The sequence below is a fragment of the Saccoglossus kowalevskii genome, chromosome 1 (assembly GCF_978046115.1).
Source record: "Saccoglossus kowalevskii chromosome 1, keSacKowa6.1, whole genome shotgun sequence".
Lineage (NCBI taxonomy): Eukaryota > Metazoa > Hemichordata > Enteropneusta > Harrimaniidae > Saccoglossus > Saccoglossus kowalevskii.
In genome coordinates this window covers 36,073,064-36,091,875 of record NC_140641.1, presented here as the reverse complement: position 1 = coordinate 36,091,875, position 18,812 = coordinate 36,073,064, and the positions used below count along the sequence as shown (strand labels likewise).

The window sequence follows — 18,812 nt, the reverse complement described above, 5'->3', positions numbered from 1 at the left end:
TGTTTACTCAAATTTGAATGCTCGCTGTTTTAATATCACACGGCCAGTGGTACTCAGGTATGGAGTTTTATTTTGTGTTTTGGTCTTGCCTGTTTCTTGACATACCTTAACTTAATGTTTAAATTTGTGACAAAATGACTGCGTTTGTGAGTCTATCGAGTTCAGGGAAATACTCTTTAACCAGTTAAATTGGTTCATTTTAATGCCAGAGTTTATATTATTCAAATGTATATTATATTGATACTCTCTTATTTTATATGCTAAAATATTCTGATTACTGTAGTGTATCTTTCAATAGAGTACTGTAAATCTGTATTAGAAACCGCGGCTTCTATTAAAATGGTACAATGCAACATAGGGGATGCTGCTTCTATTAGAGCATCTACACATATAAGAAATAGTGAATTTTTTCAATTGTTCAAAAAGAATGGGTGAGACTTCTAATACAGACTGTAACGGTAATGGTAGTTTGGTTTCCAACTCTCCATTTTATTTGAGAATGGCTGCTAATATTTTGCCTCCATGGTTATACATGTAGAGTGAATATGAGTGACATTGATTGGCTGGTGACAGTTGTATGTTTAACAAAAGATAGTTGCCATATTGAAAGAAGTGTGACCTTCCCATTCTTCATTACATTGCCGTAAAGTGACATAGTTTAATGAGCTAATATTAGTAGCCTTTTCAGGAATATGTGGAAAGTTGGTAACCAGTGGAACGTTGGTCATTGACCCAGGCTGATAAATTGGGCAAATGTACATCTGTATGAAAAAAAGCAAGATTTCATTACTTTTTATTTTAGATAAGTTATAGAAAGTTCAACTGTGAACCATATATTGATGTAGGGTACAAGATCTCCATATGGGATCAATAGGTAGCTAAACTGTTGACTTTATTGCAATAACTAGGAATGAGGTTGTTTACAATATCATTGTGTAGCTCAAGTTCTTTACCTTTTACTTCACATTCACGTCATTAATTTGAAATTTAATTCAGCCTTGCAGGATGGAATGTTATGTACAGGAATGTTGTGGCTAGTATCCTAAAATTGCATTGCTACTTGGCATTACAATATACTGTAGAATACTTTATTTTCGCTTGGAATTTATTTTCGCTATTTTCGCTGAAGGGATGATTCCGTGAAAATAAAATCCAGCAAATAAACTTTTTTTCCTATATTTCACATTAAACTCATCAAAAATCAGTGAAAATAAATTCCATACAAAACGCCCAAAAAGTCTTTTCAGCGAAAATTAATTCCAGCGAAAATAAAGTATTCCACAGTACATGCAAAACACCTCTCACTGATCACTGTGATTACATGTACCATGAAATAGAAAATCAGTTGGTATGGCAACCAATCCAGAAATATTGTAGTGCTGAAGGGTGGGGCGTTTACTTTCATTGTTGTAATCAGGCCCACTTTATTTTTTTCAAAATTTGATTTCAGGAATTCGTTTGATAAGATTTCAAATCTACAAAATGCTTACAGTTTTCAGTGAGGTTTCTAGACACCATACCAATGTGTGAATGCAGCTAAAAAGCTGCTCCCATTGCAATATCATGGCTGATGTGAATATATTTTCTTTCTTTTTTGTGATAAGTGAAAGTAAGATGCATTTCCAGCATTCTAATTCTATGGAAATAGTGATAAATAAAAAGTGAAAGTAATCATTGTGGAGTAAGTTGTATTGCAAGGGAAAGTTTGTGTGTGTATTTGACTACTGTAAAAGCATTAATATTCACCGTTTTTAATTTCACTATTTGTACATTATATCATATACTGTAAAATGATTAATTTTCACTGGGTTTAAATTTCACTGATTTACCATTTCAGGCATATTCACGGTTTAAATTCACGGTTTTATCATTTAGATGTGTTCTTTGGTAAATTTTACATATTCACTGGGTTTTAATTTAGCTCATTTTCCAGTCAGCGAAATAAGCTAAATTAAAACCCAGTGAATAATTAACCCGTTTACAGTATTCATTTGTTTTGGAATTCATATAATTCTAAGTATGATTTATTTTTACAATCTGTGAAATCAAAACCCAGTGAATAATTAAAGCATTTACAATATTTGCTTGTAGTATAGTCCATGTGACTACTCAAATGTTATTGCCGTAGTATCATTGCATGTAACAAATAAAAATATCAAAAACCACATTAGAACCATTCAACACTGGAGTTAATTGTAAATCCCGTGATGTAATGTGACAGCTTCCTGTCGTGAAAGACCAAACAGAAACAAATGCCTATATAAACATTGTACCATGCACGGAACTAAGGGCTTTGTAGTTCCGTGTACCATGGTACAGTAGTGACATATAATTTTACTCAAACTAAAGTTTCATTGCATCAATGAAAAATATGTTTGCCATTTGGCCATATAATTTTTGACCAGTCTGTACCAATAGTAGATAAGGAACGCCCTAACTTGTTAAGAATATACAAAAACTTTGGTCATTTTAACTATGATTACTCAGTACAGTAACTAGGAAAGTATACTGTAAAATACTGAAGGAATGATTCAGTGAAAAAAAATCCATTGAATATACCTTTTTTTTCTATATGTTACATCCAACTTGTCAAAAATTCAGTGAAAATAAATTCCATACAAACACCCAAAAAGTCTTTTCAGAGAAAATTAATTCCAGATAAAAAAAAAAGTATTTTACAGTACATATAAGTTCTATGGTTATGAAACAATACCAAGTAAATTCAAATAACAGGAAGTAGAGTCTCATGTCAGTTTATTTGTTCTCAAGTACAATGCCCCTTGATGTATTGATTGTCATGTCAGAAATGGCATACCTAAATAATTAGTTATGAATATAAATGGTAAATTGTTAAAATGACATTGATTTGAATACAATGGCATTTTGGACGCTTGGCGTTCACGCACACTATATTAGCCCAAGTTAAGGAACTGGACACGATCTTAAAAAATGGGCCAGATTTAATCCTTACTTAGATTTTCTCAGCTCATGTTAAGCTTCGTGTACGTTTTCTTAGCATGGGTCAAGAGTTCAAATACCTAAATTAACCAGTGCTAAGAAGCTGTGCATGAACACTACTACTTGAAATATGTGATTAGGGAGTTTCAGATAAACACAGGGTGGGTTTATGACTAGTTTTGACAATAAATCATTTAGATAAGTGTGAAGTGATAAAATGGTAATAAAATACGACTTAAAGGTCATATTCTACCATAATTTTCAGACAATTCTTTTGAGAAGAAACCAGGACAATCTGAATGTTCAATTTTCTTAAGTCTCTCTCTGTGAAGGTTTTGATAAAATAATACACATGATTTACAGTATTTGCATATCAGTGTATGGTGAAAAATAGATTCCTTTGAATTGTGCCCCTCTTGTGTATCTGTAATCATGCAAGTTATAGTATGTTTATGATTGTAAATACTGGTCAGTCTTGTAAATGCAAAAGGTAGTACGTGTATTAGATTCTGACCACAACTACCCGATACAATCTTGGCATACAATCATTCATGCATTGTGATTATAGAAAGAATAAATGTAAATAAAGAGACTGGCTGTATATATGAAAAATGACTAGACAATGAAACCGAGTTGTCTGTTTCAACAACACTGCTTATAAACTCATCTACATTATTTCGATTCATACTTGCAACAAAAAATATGATATCAATGAGCCTATATAATGAGATTTTCTGTAACCCATCTCCAATTTATGTGATGTGGAAAGCCCACAGCTAAAATGAATGAATATGCTACCATAATCAACTGACAGTGATCTCTGCTGAACAAATCATGCAAAATCAGTATGGCAAGTATATATTTTAAAAACTCATTGCCACATAGATGCATCTGACGCAGTTTGTATATACTTCCCAGAATGCAATTGGACACAAGAGTCTGCATATAACAATGGAAGAGCGGACACTAAAAATCCTGAAAGATTGACAGGTTTATTTTCATATATTCAAAATCTGATACAATCACTGACAAATATACAAGTCATTTACAAATAGGTAAAGAGAAGTGGGAATCAAATATGTATCACCTAGTTTTTGTCTTTTTGACAGTCCAAAGTTTGTTATTACCAAACAACACTACCATAGTCAACGATTTACTGCTAATAATCACTTTGACTTGTCAAAGTATGCTAATTTGACTGACAAATTGACAGAAAATATTGATTACTGTAGAGAAATAGTCACTGGGTTTAGTATTAGCAGATTTGATGTACAGATATTGACAGGTTTGTGAAGGGAACAATACATTATATTATTAACTTTGTATATTCATTAAATTTTACTTCAGTGTCTTTACCTACCAGCAAAAATTTAAATCCATTGAAAATTTAAGTCCTATACAGTATACTAGTATGTTAATGCATTTTTAGAAATAATTTTATACATTGTCTGTGAAACATGAAATATTACTGACAAGTGAAGGGATAGTTGTCGCACTGCATTGTGGGTTCCATAGCGAAATATACAACATGTATAAAATACATTGTTTGGTTACATAAAATTCAAACGCATGTTGAACGCCGACTGTAGCACTTTGAGTGAATCTTATTGTAAACCCTAACACACTCTGAAATGCCTTGATATATTCACTATGGAGAGTTTCATTGATGATGATGATCTACATCAGTGTACATGTTAAATTGGGCCATATTTGTACATGTGGTAATAGTGCATTCCCACATTTAGCGCATGACCTGCAATAAACGTCTTGCTGACCCCGGTCAGCATCACAGGGGTACTGGATTTGTGTCAACCGTTCTAATATTTTAGGATTGATAATTTTATTAGTACTCTCTGATCACAATATTTTATATACATGTTGACCATAAATTATGTATTCACTAGGTTATTTTGTATTAAAGCGAGGGAGTCGTCACCTGTGCATACATCAGATGACCATAGCGTGCAATTGTTTACAAACATCTACCCATGAGCCTTTGCGTTTTTAGCGTGTTATAGTAGCTTGGGACTGAATTGGTGCGCATACACAGGTGACGACGCTCTCATTTCAAATAAAATACACTGTACTACAAAGTGAGAATAATGTATACGACAGCAGGGAAAGATAATTTGTACATTTCTTTTTGATTTATTGTACTTTTTACGTAGAAGTAAAGCAGATAAAATACAATTCTGAATCTGATCTTATACATTTACAGAGATTGCGTTAAAATTGTATTGTCTGCAAAACTTAATTGAATATCTTGAGAATCACAAAAGCTGATTGTATTTATTAAAAGTAGACATATTACATAACATGTCCAGGACTTCAATTGAGTTTTGCTTTTAATACAACTGTCATAACATTAACGTGCAAGTAACCCATGACAGGGTAGAGGAATTCTAAAATCTATTTGTTTGGGTTCGGAAAAAAAGATTTTAACACAATAATAGTATCATGAGGTTGTCATAGCAAGTGGATAATATACCACTACTACGAATGGTTGAATTTTGTATGAACCAAAGATATATTTGACATGTACTGTATGTTACATGGGACTATATGGAACCCAGTACACTGCACTAATTGTGATGTATTATCATTCAGACACATTAAGAAATGATTACCATTATTATAGTCAATATAAAAGTTTTGCTTGAGAACAATGTGCAAGACACATTACATCTTGAATGAATACATAATAACAATTGAACGAAGAATCTAAAGAAAACTACATACACCACATATGAATGGTACAAATAATCAGGATGAGTCACTTCTGATATATTATTTAAAAAACATGTAAAACCACCTGTTTAAAATGGTTTACAAGAAACACGTGTTATTAGGTGAAAAGCATAATCAACAGTGCGTGTTTGAAGTAGTTATGTGTCTCTGTTATTGGATGTAATTGAGCCAATATGTCATTACAGGGAGAAAAAAAAATAACTGGAACAGCAAAGTAACTAATGTTGAGTTACTGTGGTTTGGATGTCTGATAAAGAGCGGTGGTCACTGTGCAGTGCCTGTTAAAACAAAAAATGCATTTTACACACGTTGTATATATCACTGAGTCCTATGTCGATGCAGCAAGATGCACTTCTATCAGAAACCTTGTAATGTTGATTGGCCATAAAGAGTTACAGTCATTGAACAGTGTGCATTCACATTCCATGTAACAACCAGTGTATTAAACACATGTTGCATGGGATTCAAACACAGCACAACGACCTCCGACCTTTAATTAAGATATTACTTCTCAAACAAAAAACTAATCAACTAGCGAGTAACAAGTACAGTAAAGTGTTTACTTGGATAAAATACAAAAATAGTTTTTTTGTTAATTAAAAACACTTCAATAATAAAAATTTGCTGTTTTGAAAAAAGAAAAGCTATATTCTATATAAATATTAAAATCAACAACAAGAAAGCTTTAAAAGACGTACAAGCTTTCATCACTTCACAAATTGAAACATGAATAGAGTTCATTTTAGGAATGAAAAGTCAACAAATAGTCTCAGCAAATGAGGGATTCACAACAAACACAGAGCAAAGTACACAAACAGTTTCAAATACCAGTACAAATACATGTATAAATATTAAAATATGTTTTTTATTCTCTTTCTTGTTTCTCTCTTTAAATTATAAATACGGATTTTATTTAAAAGTATGTCCATTTATACCTTTGTCTGAGTGCTACAAATGGTGGCAAAACATCAAAAATTTTGTTCGGGTTAGTTTCTAACCTTGTATTTTGAACTACATGCTATGGTGAGGACATGTATCATACTTCGCTCTGATTACAGTATATTACTGATTATTCAATGAGTTTGAGAAATTAATTGAGACTTACAACATCAATTGTAACCAATTATTTAAAGTACCAGGGTTAAATTTAAAATGAAGTAAGCTAATACAAGTCGAATAGCAAAAGAATGTGAAAAGAATTGTTTTCTTTAGTATAAAGAATTTCTTACAATGATGCAGCACCAACAGAATGTACCAGGGTAATAGAGACCCCTGGATCCCACAGCATTGAAGCGACTGGTGTGCAGACTGAATATTCATGTAATTCTGTATGAGCAATATTAATGTTTTGTTAAAATGTGATCTCTGTTTTAATTTTAATGGCAGAGAGTGATTTGAGATATAACCAGACAATGTTATGATGAGAAACCTATGCTATCAATTCCAATCATGGGTCACATGATTTAAGTCACATGACTGACACTAGATGATGCAATCTTCAGCAGGTAAGTGTAGCTAAAAGTGACAATACTGGATACAATAAAATCATTGTTCATTGATTTGATGATGATTTAGCTAGTGATCTCCATTGTGTGCACCGTCAGTTGTTGGAACCCCGACTAAATCAGCAGAATGTTCCATAATGACATGGGCATTCATTATTCCAGGATCGGCTGAGACATCAAGATGTAACGGCAGTGCATTCGTATCCACAGATGATCCGTTCTGCGAAAAAACAAACAAAAGGTTTAATTTTATAGTTTGAGATTCCCACAAATTATTGTCAATAAATTTTAGGTACCAACAAAGATTGTGGACCAGAATAAGACCCTTCACTGCCCACCAATTAGGCCAAATGGGTTGCCTTAAAATAGTATGGTTTTACAGTAGAACGTCGATTATCTGGACTGTTAGGGGGACATGCTTTTTGTTCGGTTATGCAAACAGTTCGGATATGCGATCTTGTGTGGGCGTGCTCAAATTTACAGGCTCACGTACACACAAATTCTAACGCACATGACTGTAATGAAATCAAACAATAGTACATGTAGAGTACGTCATTAAAAACATTTTTATTTAATCAGTAATACATTGTAATAAAAATGTTGCATGCTGGAATGTTAAAAAATGATTCAAAATGTCCGTAAAATGTAGCGATAATAAGTTTCTTTGCTTCTTTCTTGGGAAAACCAAGTCCCGGAACCAAGTGAAGACGGATTTCTCTAAACGATCGTCATAGGCTGTTTTCATTATCTTTCGTTTGAGTCCTGCACTTGAATCCATTTTACTAGAAAAATCCAGCAGCTTTTGTTTTGCCTTGATATCGGATATCGTCGATTTACCAACACCATACTCTGTAGATAGATTGCTTGCGGTTTCGCCACGTTCTAGTCGATTTATAATTGACACCTTCGTGTCCAAATCAAGCACACAGCGTTTGCATTTCACTGGGGTAGCCATGCCAACGCTAGATAAAGTAAACAGGTGAAAGGTTGCTTCGTATTTGCTGTGTATAGATCGGCTCGATGTTACCAGATTGCTCGTGGATTTTTGAATGGTAAACTGCTACAAGATGTCACGATTTTATTGGATTCAGCAAAGTTTTTAACACCTAGAACGATTGACATAATAAATTGTTGTAAAAATCCAGGTTGGCTACTGTGATCACCGGACGTAAACACTTTGACGCTGTGAACCATTGAACGGCCCGCCGACTGGTCATTGGTTGCCGTTGTCTGCTGATAAACCATCAAAGAGGCGCACCAAGGGGTTGTCGTTTCGTCACTCTTTTTCACTGCACTATTAAACTGGCGTCGCTTCTGTGGCAAGACATCCCAGAAGTTATTTTCTTTCTTTTTTTATTCCGAAAAGGATGTGACTTCTGATACTGGACATTAAAATTAAAAATCGGAAAAAACATGGGATCGGCTCATGGCCGCGTTTATTTGACGGCAGTGGAACTCCGTACAATTTTCCCGGGAAACGTATCCGAACTGCGGTGACTTACAACTTGGTAAAGTTAAGGATCTGACTGTAGACAGTAGAGAAGACATTTGATGAAGTTTGTGTTTTTAAGACATTTTTTATTTACAGTGGAACACTGGTGTGGCGTAATAAGGCTTGTCTGAATTTAGGAAATTATTGGGTACTGTAATTCGTTTCATTGTTTGCGCAGACACTGTAAACAATGAACGTACACGTGAAAGACGTCGGATTACATGTTGATAATAGCTTTATTGAAAGTGTTGCACCAGGAAATCACACAAGACGACTGTAGTATTTATTGTTCACAGTTGACTTTTGTATTATACGGACCACAGCCAGACCTGCATACAAACTTTGGGGGACACACAGTAGGTTTGAATAACCGAACATTTCGGATAATCGACGTCCGAATAATCAACGTTCTACTGTATTTTCATTATGTTAAAAGCTCACTCTTGCAGAGCTGAAAAACTACATACGGTTACTTCACTTAGCTTGTTGAAGAAAATAAATCTACAAAGCAACAAATGGATAAAATGATGCAATAAACAAAGGCAATTACAAAAAAACTCAAAACCTTTAAGTATTTATAACCTTGAAAATGTGAAAATTCAAGATTTTTCTCTTTTTATATCACACAATAATAATTGAATGTCTCATTGGTTTACCTGTGCTACATCTAGACCGATTCCATCCGCAGATTCATTTTCTATGAGAGAATGGAATCTTCCACCATCTCCTCTGACACGGTTCATCGCATGTTTATGTCGTGATTCATGTAAATATTTCTGAAAAGTATAAATCAAATTGTTTAATTATCATAATATAATAATATAAATGGAAAAATGAGAACCCAATTACCGATAAGACACTTTTAAGAGAGCATGGCGCCTCCATCAGTGCTGCCTTTCTATCTAGACTGTAGTAGTGTGGGTAGGAAATATTGCAAATTCTTTGACTATGCATAGTATGCATATAGCAACCATGTCAAGTATAGACAGCCAGGTACTGTCAACCAGCGTCCAACAGACATATCGAACACATCAATATGATAAATAGAAACTTCAAGATTCTACGAACTGAATAACAATGCATATCTCCATGGTGAATACCAGTATGGATACTCATTATTGTACTGTCCTACCTTCCTTTCTTTGGGAATTTTTCCTTCTGCTTCTAGTTTAGCTCTTGCCTGTCTCCTTTTTAAAATCCGATGATACTGCTTAGCGTTAACATAGAGTGGCTCTTCCTCCAATAGTTCTGCCCCAGGCAATGGTATTCTTTGCATTGTCTGCACTCCCCCTGCACCAGGTACCATCTTGAGAAAATGAAAAGGAGAACAGCTTACTGATGGTTCCCACATACGATGACAGCTCCCAAAGTTAGATTACCAAATGAAATTTCAGTCTGCTTGTCCAACAAATTGACGCACATTTTCATCAATGCACATTTTCCACAGACGAAATTAATAATATGAGTTTATTATGAGGATACCTACAGCAGAGGTTGTTGTGACGGCGCACTGTCATAGTTCATACTTTGAGGTATCCTCGTAATAACCTTATTATTATACATCTTTTCCTTCCAAGGATAAGTCGTGGGAATGCCAAAATCCAAAATGTTTAGAACATAATCAGTGAACTTCTTTGTGTGGAGTCCGGTCAAACCCTGGTGACAGCCATGTTGGTTTTTATTATTAGAGGACGCTTATGCACATAATCATTCCATATTTGGATTTTGCATTTCCTTATGTGGTAGGATGAAAATACCAAGTAAAATTATGGCACGCTGTAACTTATGGCATTACAGTGACAGATGTATAATAATATTATGTAATAATACAAAATTACGGCACGCTGTAACTTATGGCATTACAGTGACAGATGTATAATAATATTATGTAATAATACAAAATTACGGCACGCTGTAACTTGTGGCATTACAGTGACAGATGTATAATAATATTATGTAATAATACAAAATTACGGCATGCTGTAACTTGTGGCATTACAGTGACAGATGTATAATAATATTATGTAATAATACAAAATTACGGCACGCTGTAACTTATGGCATTACAGTGACAGATGTATAATAATATTATGTAATAATACAAAATTACGGCACGCTGTAACTTGTGGCATTACAGTGACAGATGTATAATAATATTATGTAATAATACAAAATTACGGCATGCTGTAACTTGTGGCATTACAGTGACAGATGTATAATAATATTATGTAATAATACAAAATTACGGCACGCTGTAACTTGTGGCATTACAGTGACAGATGTATAATAATATTATGTAATAATACAAAATTACGGCACGCTGTAACTTGTGGCATTACAGTGACAGATGTATAATAATATTATGTAATAATACAAAATTACGGCACGCTGTAACTTGTGGCATTACAGTGACAGATGTATAATAATATTATGTAATAATACAAAATTACGGCACGCTGTAACTTGTGGCATTACAGTGACAGATGTATAATAATATTATGTAATAATACAAAATTACGGCACGCTGTAACTTGTGGCATTACAGTGACAGATGTATAATAATATTATGTAATAATACAAAATTACGGCACGCTGTAACTTGTGGCATTACAGTGACAGATGTATAATAATATTATGTAATAATACAAAATTACGGCACGCTGTAACTTATGGCATTACAGTGACAGATGTATAATAATATTATGTAATAATACAAAATTACGGCACGCTGTAACTTGTGGCATTACAGTGACAGATGTATAATAATATTATGTAATAATACAAAATTACGGCACGCTGTAACTTGTGGCATTACAGTGACAGATGTATAATAATATTATGTAATAATACAAAATTACGGCACGCTGTAAACTTATGGCATTACAGTGACAGATGTATAATAATATTATGTAATAATACAAAATTACGGCATGCTGTAACTTGTGGCATTACAGTGACAGATGTATAATAATATTATGTAATAATACAAAATTACGGCACGCTGTAACTTGTGGCATTACAGTGACAGATGTATAATAATATTATGTAATAATACAAAATTACGGCACGCTGTAACTTGTGGCATTACAGTGACAGATGTATAATAATATTATGTAATAATACAAAATTACGGCACGCTGTAACTTGTGGCATTACAGTGACAGATGTATAATAATATTATGTAATAATACAAAATTACACCAACATCTTTTTAGCAGCACATTCATAGGAACAAATTGCTTGCCAATATTTTGAGTAAGATGAATAATGTGATGATGTTGATGAGGATGAGTTAGTGGTCTATGTAGATATGAATTACTAAAACCAGCGACTGGTATTTAAAAATGAAGTAGACATAATACACGAGAACCAACACTCACCATAACCATACCACCTGATGAGGTTGAGCTAACAGGTACGGTGATCACATTTGATGAGTTAGTGGCAGTAGTAGTAGTAGTTGTTGCAGCAGTGGGTGTTGCAGCAGTCACAGATTGTGGTATCTGCACAGTATTCCCTGCTAGAAACAAAGACACAGCAGAATCTGTTAATAATCTAATTAATATAATAATGTGCCTTGTACTGACAACATTAAATGTAAGAAAAAAATCATTGTCAAGAAAAGCTAAAAAACACTAATGACTAATGATGTTAAAATATTCCTTCATTGATGAAATACTAAATAAAAAATTTATAATATAATTAGCAAAGTTATATAAATTTCTGTTAACTAGCTACCAATATTTTGCCTGAAATCAAAAAGTTTATTTTATATGCAAATGAGCCAAATATTTTTATTTCTATACAAATAAGATATGTTTCAACCCCCAATTTGTTTACTAACTTCTAAGTAGTGAATGAAAAGTACTTAGTTGCATTAAGGAAATATATTAAGAAAACTAAGATTATTAAGTTATTTTTCAAATCTGTTAAACCATGATTATGTTCTATCTGCTCATTAGAAACAATTAATACAAAATTAAAACTCTTAAATAAAAGCACTGCCTGCCCAGTATTTTTTTTTTTAGTCCGTAACTGACCCCACATTTTTTTTTGGTCCAATTTACTACCGGTAACTAACCCAGGAATACATGAATTTATAAACACATAACTAAATATAAATAGAGTTCACTCAATTGCTTAACGTTTTCTCTGGTTCAAACCAAGACTAATCAGCTTAAAATCCAAATGTAATAATATGGCGATCAGATACTATCAACTTGATGAATTTCTTTTTTAATTTATAGTCCGTTAGTTTCACAGACATGTTCTTATTCAGATCAAGTTTGTTTTCTGAAAATCTTCTTCATTAAAGTAGAGTTTATAATAAAAAAAGTACCTTGTATTTGCTGCACTTGTTGAAGTATCTGTGTCTGTGAATTATCAGTTGCTTGTACTGGTTGATATAACACTGTTTGTCCATCGGCAGTAATGAACTGCTGATACTGTGCGAGTTGATTGCCTTGTTGTGCTGGCTGTTGCTGTTGAATGATGATCTGTTGAGGCTGTCCTGTTTGGCTTTGTACTTGTTGTATTTGCTGCCCGGCCTGAACTTGAATTTGCTGAGGTTGTATGACCTGAACCTGGAAAAAAAATTAAAGTGATTCAGCACCTAACTACTATAGCAACTACCGTTATACAGTACAGTCCTAGCTGAACCTAACAATCGTCTGTATTATAGCTTTAGGCTGGCTTTCAAAACCGACACATATCTGTATTATCAGAGGTACATTACTTGGGGTTTGTAACTACGGTGACATGATACCAAGATCCCGTTTCAATTTCACTCTCGCATAAGCGTTCCAACTCAGAAAAATGCGAATGTGCATGCCCGAGGTAACTGGGATCCTGGGATGTCCAGGTGGATCAAAATAGCTGATCACGATATGACGGATTTCGAGAACTATATTTTCTGTAGATTTTCAATGTATTACATTTTTTCACTATGATAGTGACAAGAAATTTTTTATTGTAAACCTTGAACATTGTATGTCATGTCAGAAGGTCGTAGCATCAGTCTCGCTATCTACGAGATGAGATTTGAATGGGATCTTGGCATGATGACACCATACAGTACTATTCGCGTTGCAAACCCCAAGTAATGTACCTCTGATATTATACATAGAAATCTGCCTAAATATGTTTCATTTTAATAACATGTGACTATTACAATAAATAAGTTATTATGAAAAGGCAAAACCAGCTGATATGAAGCTTAGAAGCTGAGTTATGCTTGGACTGTACTGCACAATAAATAAAGGAAACAAACTAAGAATACTAAACAACGTAATGTGAAAACTTTTGAAATTGAGTAAAATTAAAAAAGTCAAATAATACATGTTTAAACTATTAGTCTGATATAGCTCTGATGTTTGAGATGCATAACGTAAAAGAACATCAAATTCTGGCTAGCAACTATTGAAGTTTTCAACACTAACCATTTACCCTGATAGAGGAAAAAAGTTTTCACCTAAATGTGATCCCTTGACATTATCACAAAATGAACAAATCTGACAGAGGTCCACTCAAGATACTGTACTTACATACAAAATACGAAAGCAATGGCTAGATGTCTTCAATACTAGTAAGAAGTCAAAGATATTTTTTTGTTACCAAAAACGACACAGTTATTCAAAAACATACACAGGTATTCACTCAAATTAGATTACTGAACATATTGAACAAATCTAAAATAGAACTACCCAAGAGACATTTGTAGAGAGAATGAATCCATAATACTGGTAAGAAGAAATGAGAATATCTGAAAATCCCTTACAATCTTGTAAGTGAGGGAGAAGAAATAACTTACACATATTTGTTTACAAGTTAATCAGATGCCAAGAAGAGCCTACAACTTGTAATTTGTCTATCAACCCCGATGTACAAATGGAATGTTCCTATTCTGATACTAACTAACCTGCTGTACCTGTGATCCGGATACTGGTATTTGAATGGCTGTCTGTCCAAGCTGTAACTGTTGCAGCTGATGCTGCGGTAACTGCAACATAATTTGCTGCCCTCCTGAAGCTGTCTGTAGGATCTGACCACCGCTCACTTGAAAAACTTGAGCAGCCTTTAAATAATTTTACATAAACAATTTTAAAATTGTTGTATTTATAAGAATGCACTACAAGGTGTAAGTATACCATAAACAATAAATGAGATGGCACAGTCTACTAGTTAAAATCTGAATCTGGCACATACACATGTAGTGAAAAAAATTTTCTTTTGGATATTTTTCTCGAGTGTGGTTCTCAATTAAGCGCCCACCCTCTAAAAAACATGATTTTTTGATCTGAGTACACTTGGTGCTAATTCAGACGAGTATGGTACATATCAGTTCAGATAGCTTTTTTGTACTGTAATGCCAATATTACCCACTTTTAAGGTTGATATTATCCTCTTGTAATGTAAATATTATCCCCTTGCAATGCAGATTTTATCTCCCTTGTAATATAGATTCCCACAAATGTAGATATTAACCCTATGCGAGGTAGATAATATCCATTACAATGTAGATATTATCCTTTTGCGAAGTAGATAATAACCCTTGCAATGTGGATAATAACCCTTGCAATGTTGATAATAACCCTTGCAATGTAGATAATAACCCTTGCAATGTAGATAATAACCCTTGCAATGTAGATAATAACCCTTGCAATGCAGATAATAACCCTTGCAATGCCGATAATAACTCTTGCAATGCCGATAATAACCCTTGCAATGTAGATAATAACCCTTGCAATGCGGATAATAACCCTTGCAATGTAGATAATTACACTTGCAATGTAGATAATAACCCTTGCAATGCGGATAATAACCCTTGCAATGTAGATAATAACCCTTGCAATGCGGATAATAACCCTTGCAATGTAGTTAATAACCCTTGCAATGCGGATAATAACCCTTGCAATGTAGATAATAACCCTTGCAATGCGGATAATAACCCTTGCAATGTAGATAATTACACTTGCAATGTAGATAATAACCCTTGCAATGCAAATAATACCCGTTAAAATGTAGATATTATCCCTTTGTAATAAATACATATTCCAATGCAATGTGGAAACATGGAAAGCATATGCAAAAGAGAATTAATACCTGTTGTACGTGTCCAGCCTGTGTAACCTGGACATTTCCTTGTTGTTGGGCTGCTTGTATTGTCTGTATAGCTATCTGGTCAGCATTGATGGTTTGGGCCACTGGACTCGACTCCATGCTTTAATGATAGCCTATTTAAATAAAAATGAAATATGACAATAAATCCCATATTGTGGGTGTTCATATGGTTTTATTTTGTGTCTCATACCATGGCAATCACATGGTATTATGTAATGTTAGGTTAGGTTAAAAAAAAAAATTTCTTGTTTTTTATTACTGTATTTTTTCTAGAAACATCTTTGTAATTTAAATAAATTATTAATAGAATAAATACATTATTGTATCTTGAGCATCCTTTTTTTAAATACAAAAACAATTTTTTCTGGTTTCTGCCAAACAAACAAAACAAACAGCAAAATAGAAAAATAAGCATTTATTGTCCTACAAAAGCTTTGTAAATATAAGACAATAGATTTGTATTATTTTAGTTCTAAATATATTTCCAATATATTAATGCATGCAAATATTTAAGTTGTGCATCTATTAATATCAGATTTAACTCTATTTTTCAATCTTTTGTAGATTTTTTAGTACCATCATCTGCTGCAGTTTTTTAGCTTTCATAGGGTGGAAGAATTTTATTTTTCAAACATGAGCCATGACACATTTCAGCCACAAGTTGACATACAATGTAGGAAAGGAGGGGTGAAAACTTTTGATGAAAATATTCAATATTACAAATATAAAATTTCCATCCTGTTTAAAAAATAAAAACAAAAATATTCTTGCATTATTAGTGTCATCACAGCAGATACAATGAGTTACATGCACAACATATTTTTACGGACATTACAGTGATGTATGTTTTAAGTGATCAATTTTCATGACGAAGAATATATAAGAATTTGAATTTTAATTAAAATACAACATCTTTCAATTTTATGTAAAATTACAATAAGGTTTGTGTTAGAAGATATTTACATGTAGCCAGGAATCCAGCCGAGCCCTTCTGAGTGCACTCAAGAATGGTTTGGTAAATCGCTACAAAAATAGAGAGCACAGGATTCTGTGTCATCATTGATTGGCTGTCTCCATGACTTCAGTACATTACCATGGGAACCTGCATATACAGACTGACCCGTACTTAAGGCCCACCCACATCAATTCACTACTACGAAAATAGACTGTATCTAGTCTAATACACAAAAATGTACTGAGACTGTGAAATATCATTGGTTACTGAACAAAACAATTGTACGTAAAATAAAAAGAAATACCTAGAGAAATTTAAATTGTCAAGTAATTATAGAAATGTTGAGATACTTCTCTGCACACTGATAATAAATCATATACATGGCTGTTTTGAGCCTTACAAATGGAAATACATATAGTGAAATTTATATTATTTCTGGGTATCTACAATTCTCAACTCATAAACAATTTATTGCAAATTGCAGCTGAAATGTTCAATGAGGGGAGGCAAGGGGGGTAGCTGGTACGGTTTTACGGGAAATAAAAAGGGCTTTTCACAATTTACGAAGAAAAAAAAGACGTTTTTACAGTTTACAGTGTTAACAAATGGAACATTGAATGGTCCGAAGAGCTCTCCGACTCAAATTCTCCGCCATTGCTGCGCCATGTGAAGAGACGCATGCACATATTACCCTTGTAGTGCTCTTCATTTGGTTAGAGGGCCTTTTACGTCTTGACATTCAATTTTGTAGTGAATTGTGTCATCTAGTCGTTTTACAGTTTCTAAAATGTAATTTCCCTGGATTATTCTTTACGATTTTTTATTTGGATGTGAATTTTTGTACGTAGAGAAAAATGACACATTTTTACAGTGTACGAAAAAAAGATTTGATTGATTACGTTGTACGTCTAGCCTGTGATTACAGAATTACGGAATTTATTTTTTCTATTTACATTGTACAAACAAAAAAATATTGCAATTACGTTGAACAAAAATAACCCTTGCCCCCCCTCTTCAATACTTTACCTAAACATTATTCATAGTTTCGATTTTTTTGAGGGAAAGTTAACATTTTATAAATCTTCCAACAATATCTCACATGCTTCTTTTTAATACTAATTAACTAAAATTTGAATTTAAATAGACCAAAACTTAATTGTTAGTGCCATTCAGATAAATCATTGTCATTTATTTTTCAGGAAACTTTAAAAAGTTGATATTAATTTAATTGGCATATGTTAATTTTTTTACTTCGGTTAAAAAAGTAAAGGTGTCATATATATTCATATGGAGCTCAGTTTCAGCTAAGTATCAATATTTCAAAATTAAAAAAAGTACAAATTAAAATAAAGAAAAAAATAAAAACATATATATCATAATCAAAACAAAGAATATTAAAGACTATAATATTATACAAAAGTGGCTGCATGATAACTATTTCTCGCGGTCAACAGTATAATGAAATGCGTATATGAACACATCAGTACCACGATATACAGTGAAGATGTAAGTGATGTCTTGTCATGTCTTAGCACAGGCGCGTTGCTGCTGTATCATCGTCAAAAATAGGTTTAAATATTAGCAAAATGTCGAGTGATTATAGCATCGCATTTGAAACATTTTCGATACCATATATCTAAATAGTATCACAGTGTCCCAACATATAACGTGGACGCGCCGATCATAGATAAAAACCCAGGAATGTAGAGAAAAAAAACTTGACGAATTTTGCGAAATGGCAGACAAAGCCAAGCTTAGGGTGCCTCGGCTTTGTGAGTCGACATCGCATAGCACATTTTTGCACTTAAATCGCCAACCCCGATTTGTTTTCCACTCTGAGTGGACTGAATCTCCCGCTTTCGAGCTGACTGGACAATATTTCGACCAAGAGAAGCAAAATTAGTGACTTACAGGTAAAAGAAGATGTTCTGATTGGCTACAAAATAAGGATACACTGGCCCAACGAATAGGAAAACGACAACCCAAGCTGTCCTATACCAGCAAGGGATGAATTACCATTCAGAATGCACGGATT

The 18,812-nt window shown here is 33.4% G+C and overlaps 1 protein-coding gene across 4 annotated transcripts; it reads right to left on the bottom strand.

The window, feature by feature from the left end:
• Window positions 1-3,931: 3,931 nt before the first annotated feature.
• Window positions 3,932-18,780, bottom strand: LOC100367199 (nuclear transcription factor Y subunit alpha-like). 4 transcript variants are annotated; one of them, XM_085501147.1, is made up of 8 exons: window positions 18,689-18,780; window positions 15,805-15,935; window positions 14,621-14,776; window positions 13,043-13,286; window positions 12,084-12,220; window positions 9,836-10,009; window positions 9,360-9,479; window positions 3,932-7,431 (listed from the first exon to the last, which is right to left on the bottom strand). In XM_085501147.1, exons 2-8 carry the CDS (start codon window positions 15,919-15,921, stop codon window positions 7,282-7,284), a joined length of 1,098 nt encoding a protein of 365 aa, XP_085357273.1. In that variant the 5' UTR covers window positions 15,922-15,935; window positions 18,689-18,780; the 3' UTR covers window positions 3,932-7,281. The 4 variants fall into 4 exon arrangements, with proteins under 4 accessions (XP_085357273.1, XP_002731974.1, XP_085357276.1 ...); XM_002731928.4 differs by having other exon boundaries at window positions 12,084-12,223; window positions 18,689-18,779; XM_085501150.1 differs by having other exon boundaries at window positions 12,084-12,223; window positions 14,630-14,776; window positions 18,689-18,779.
• Window positions 18,781-18,812: the final 32 nt, after the last annotated feature.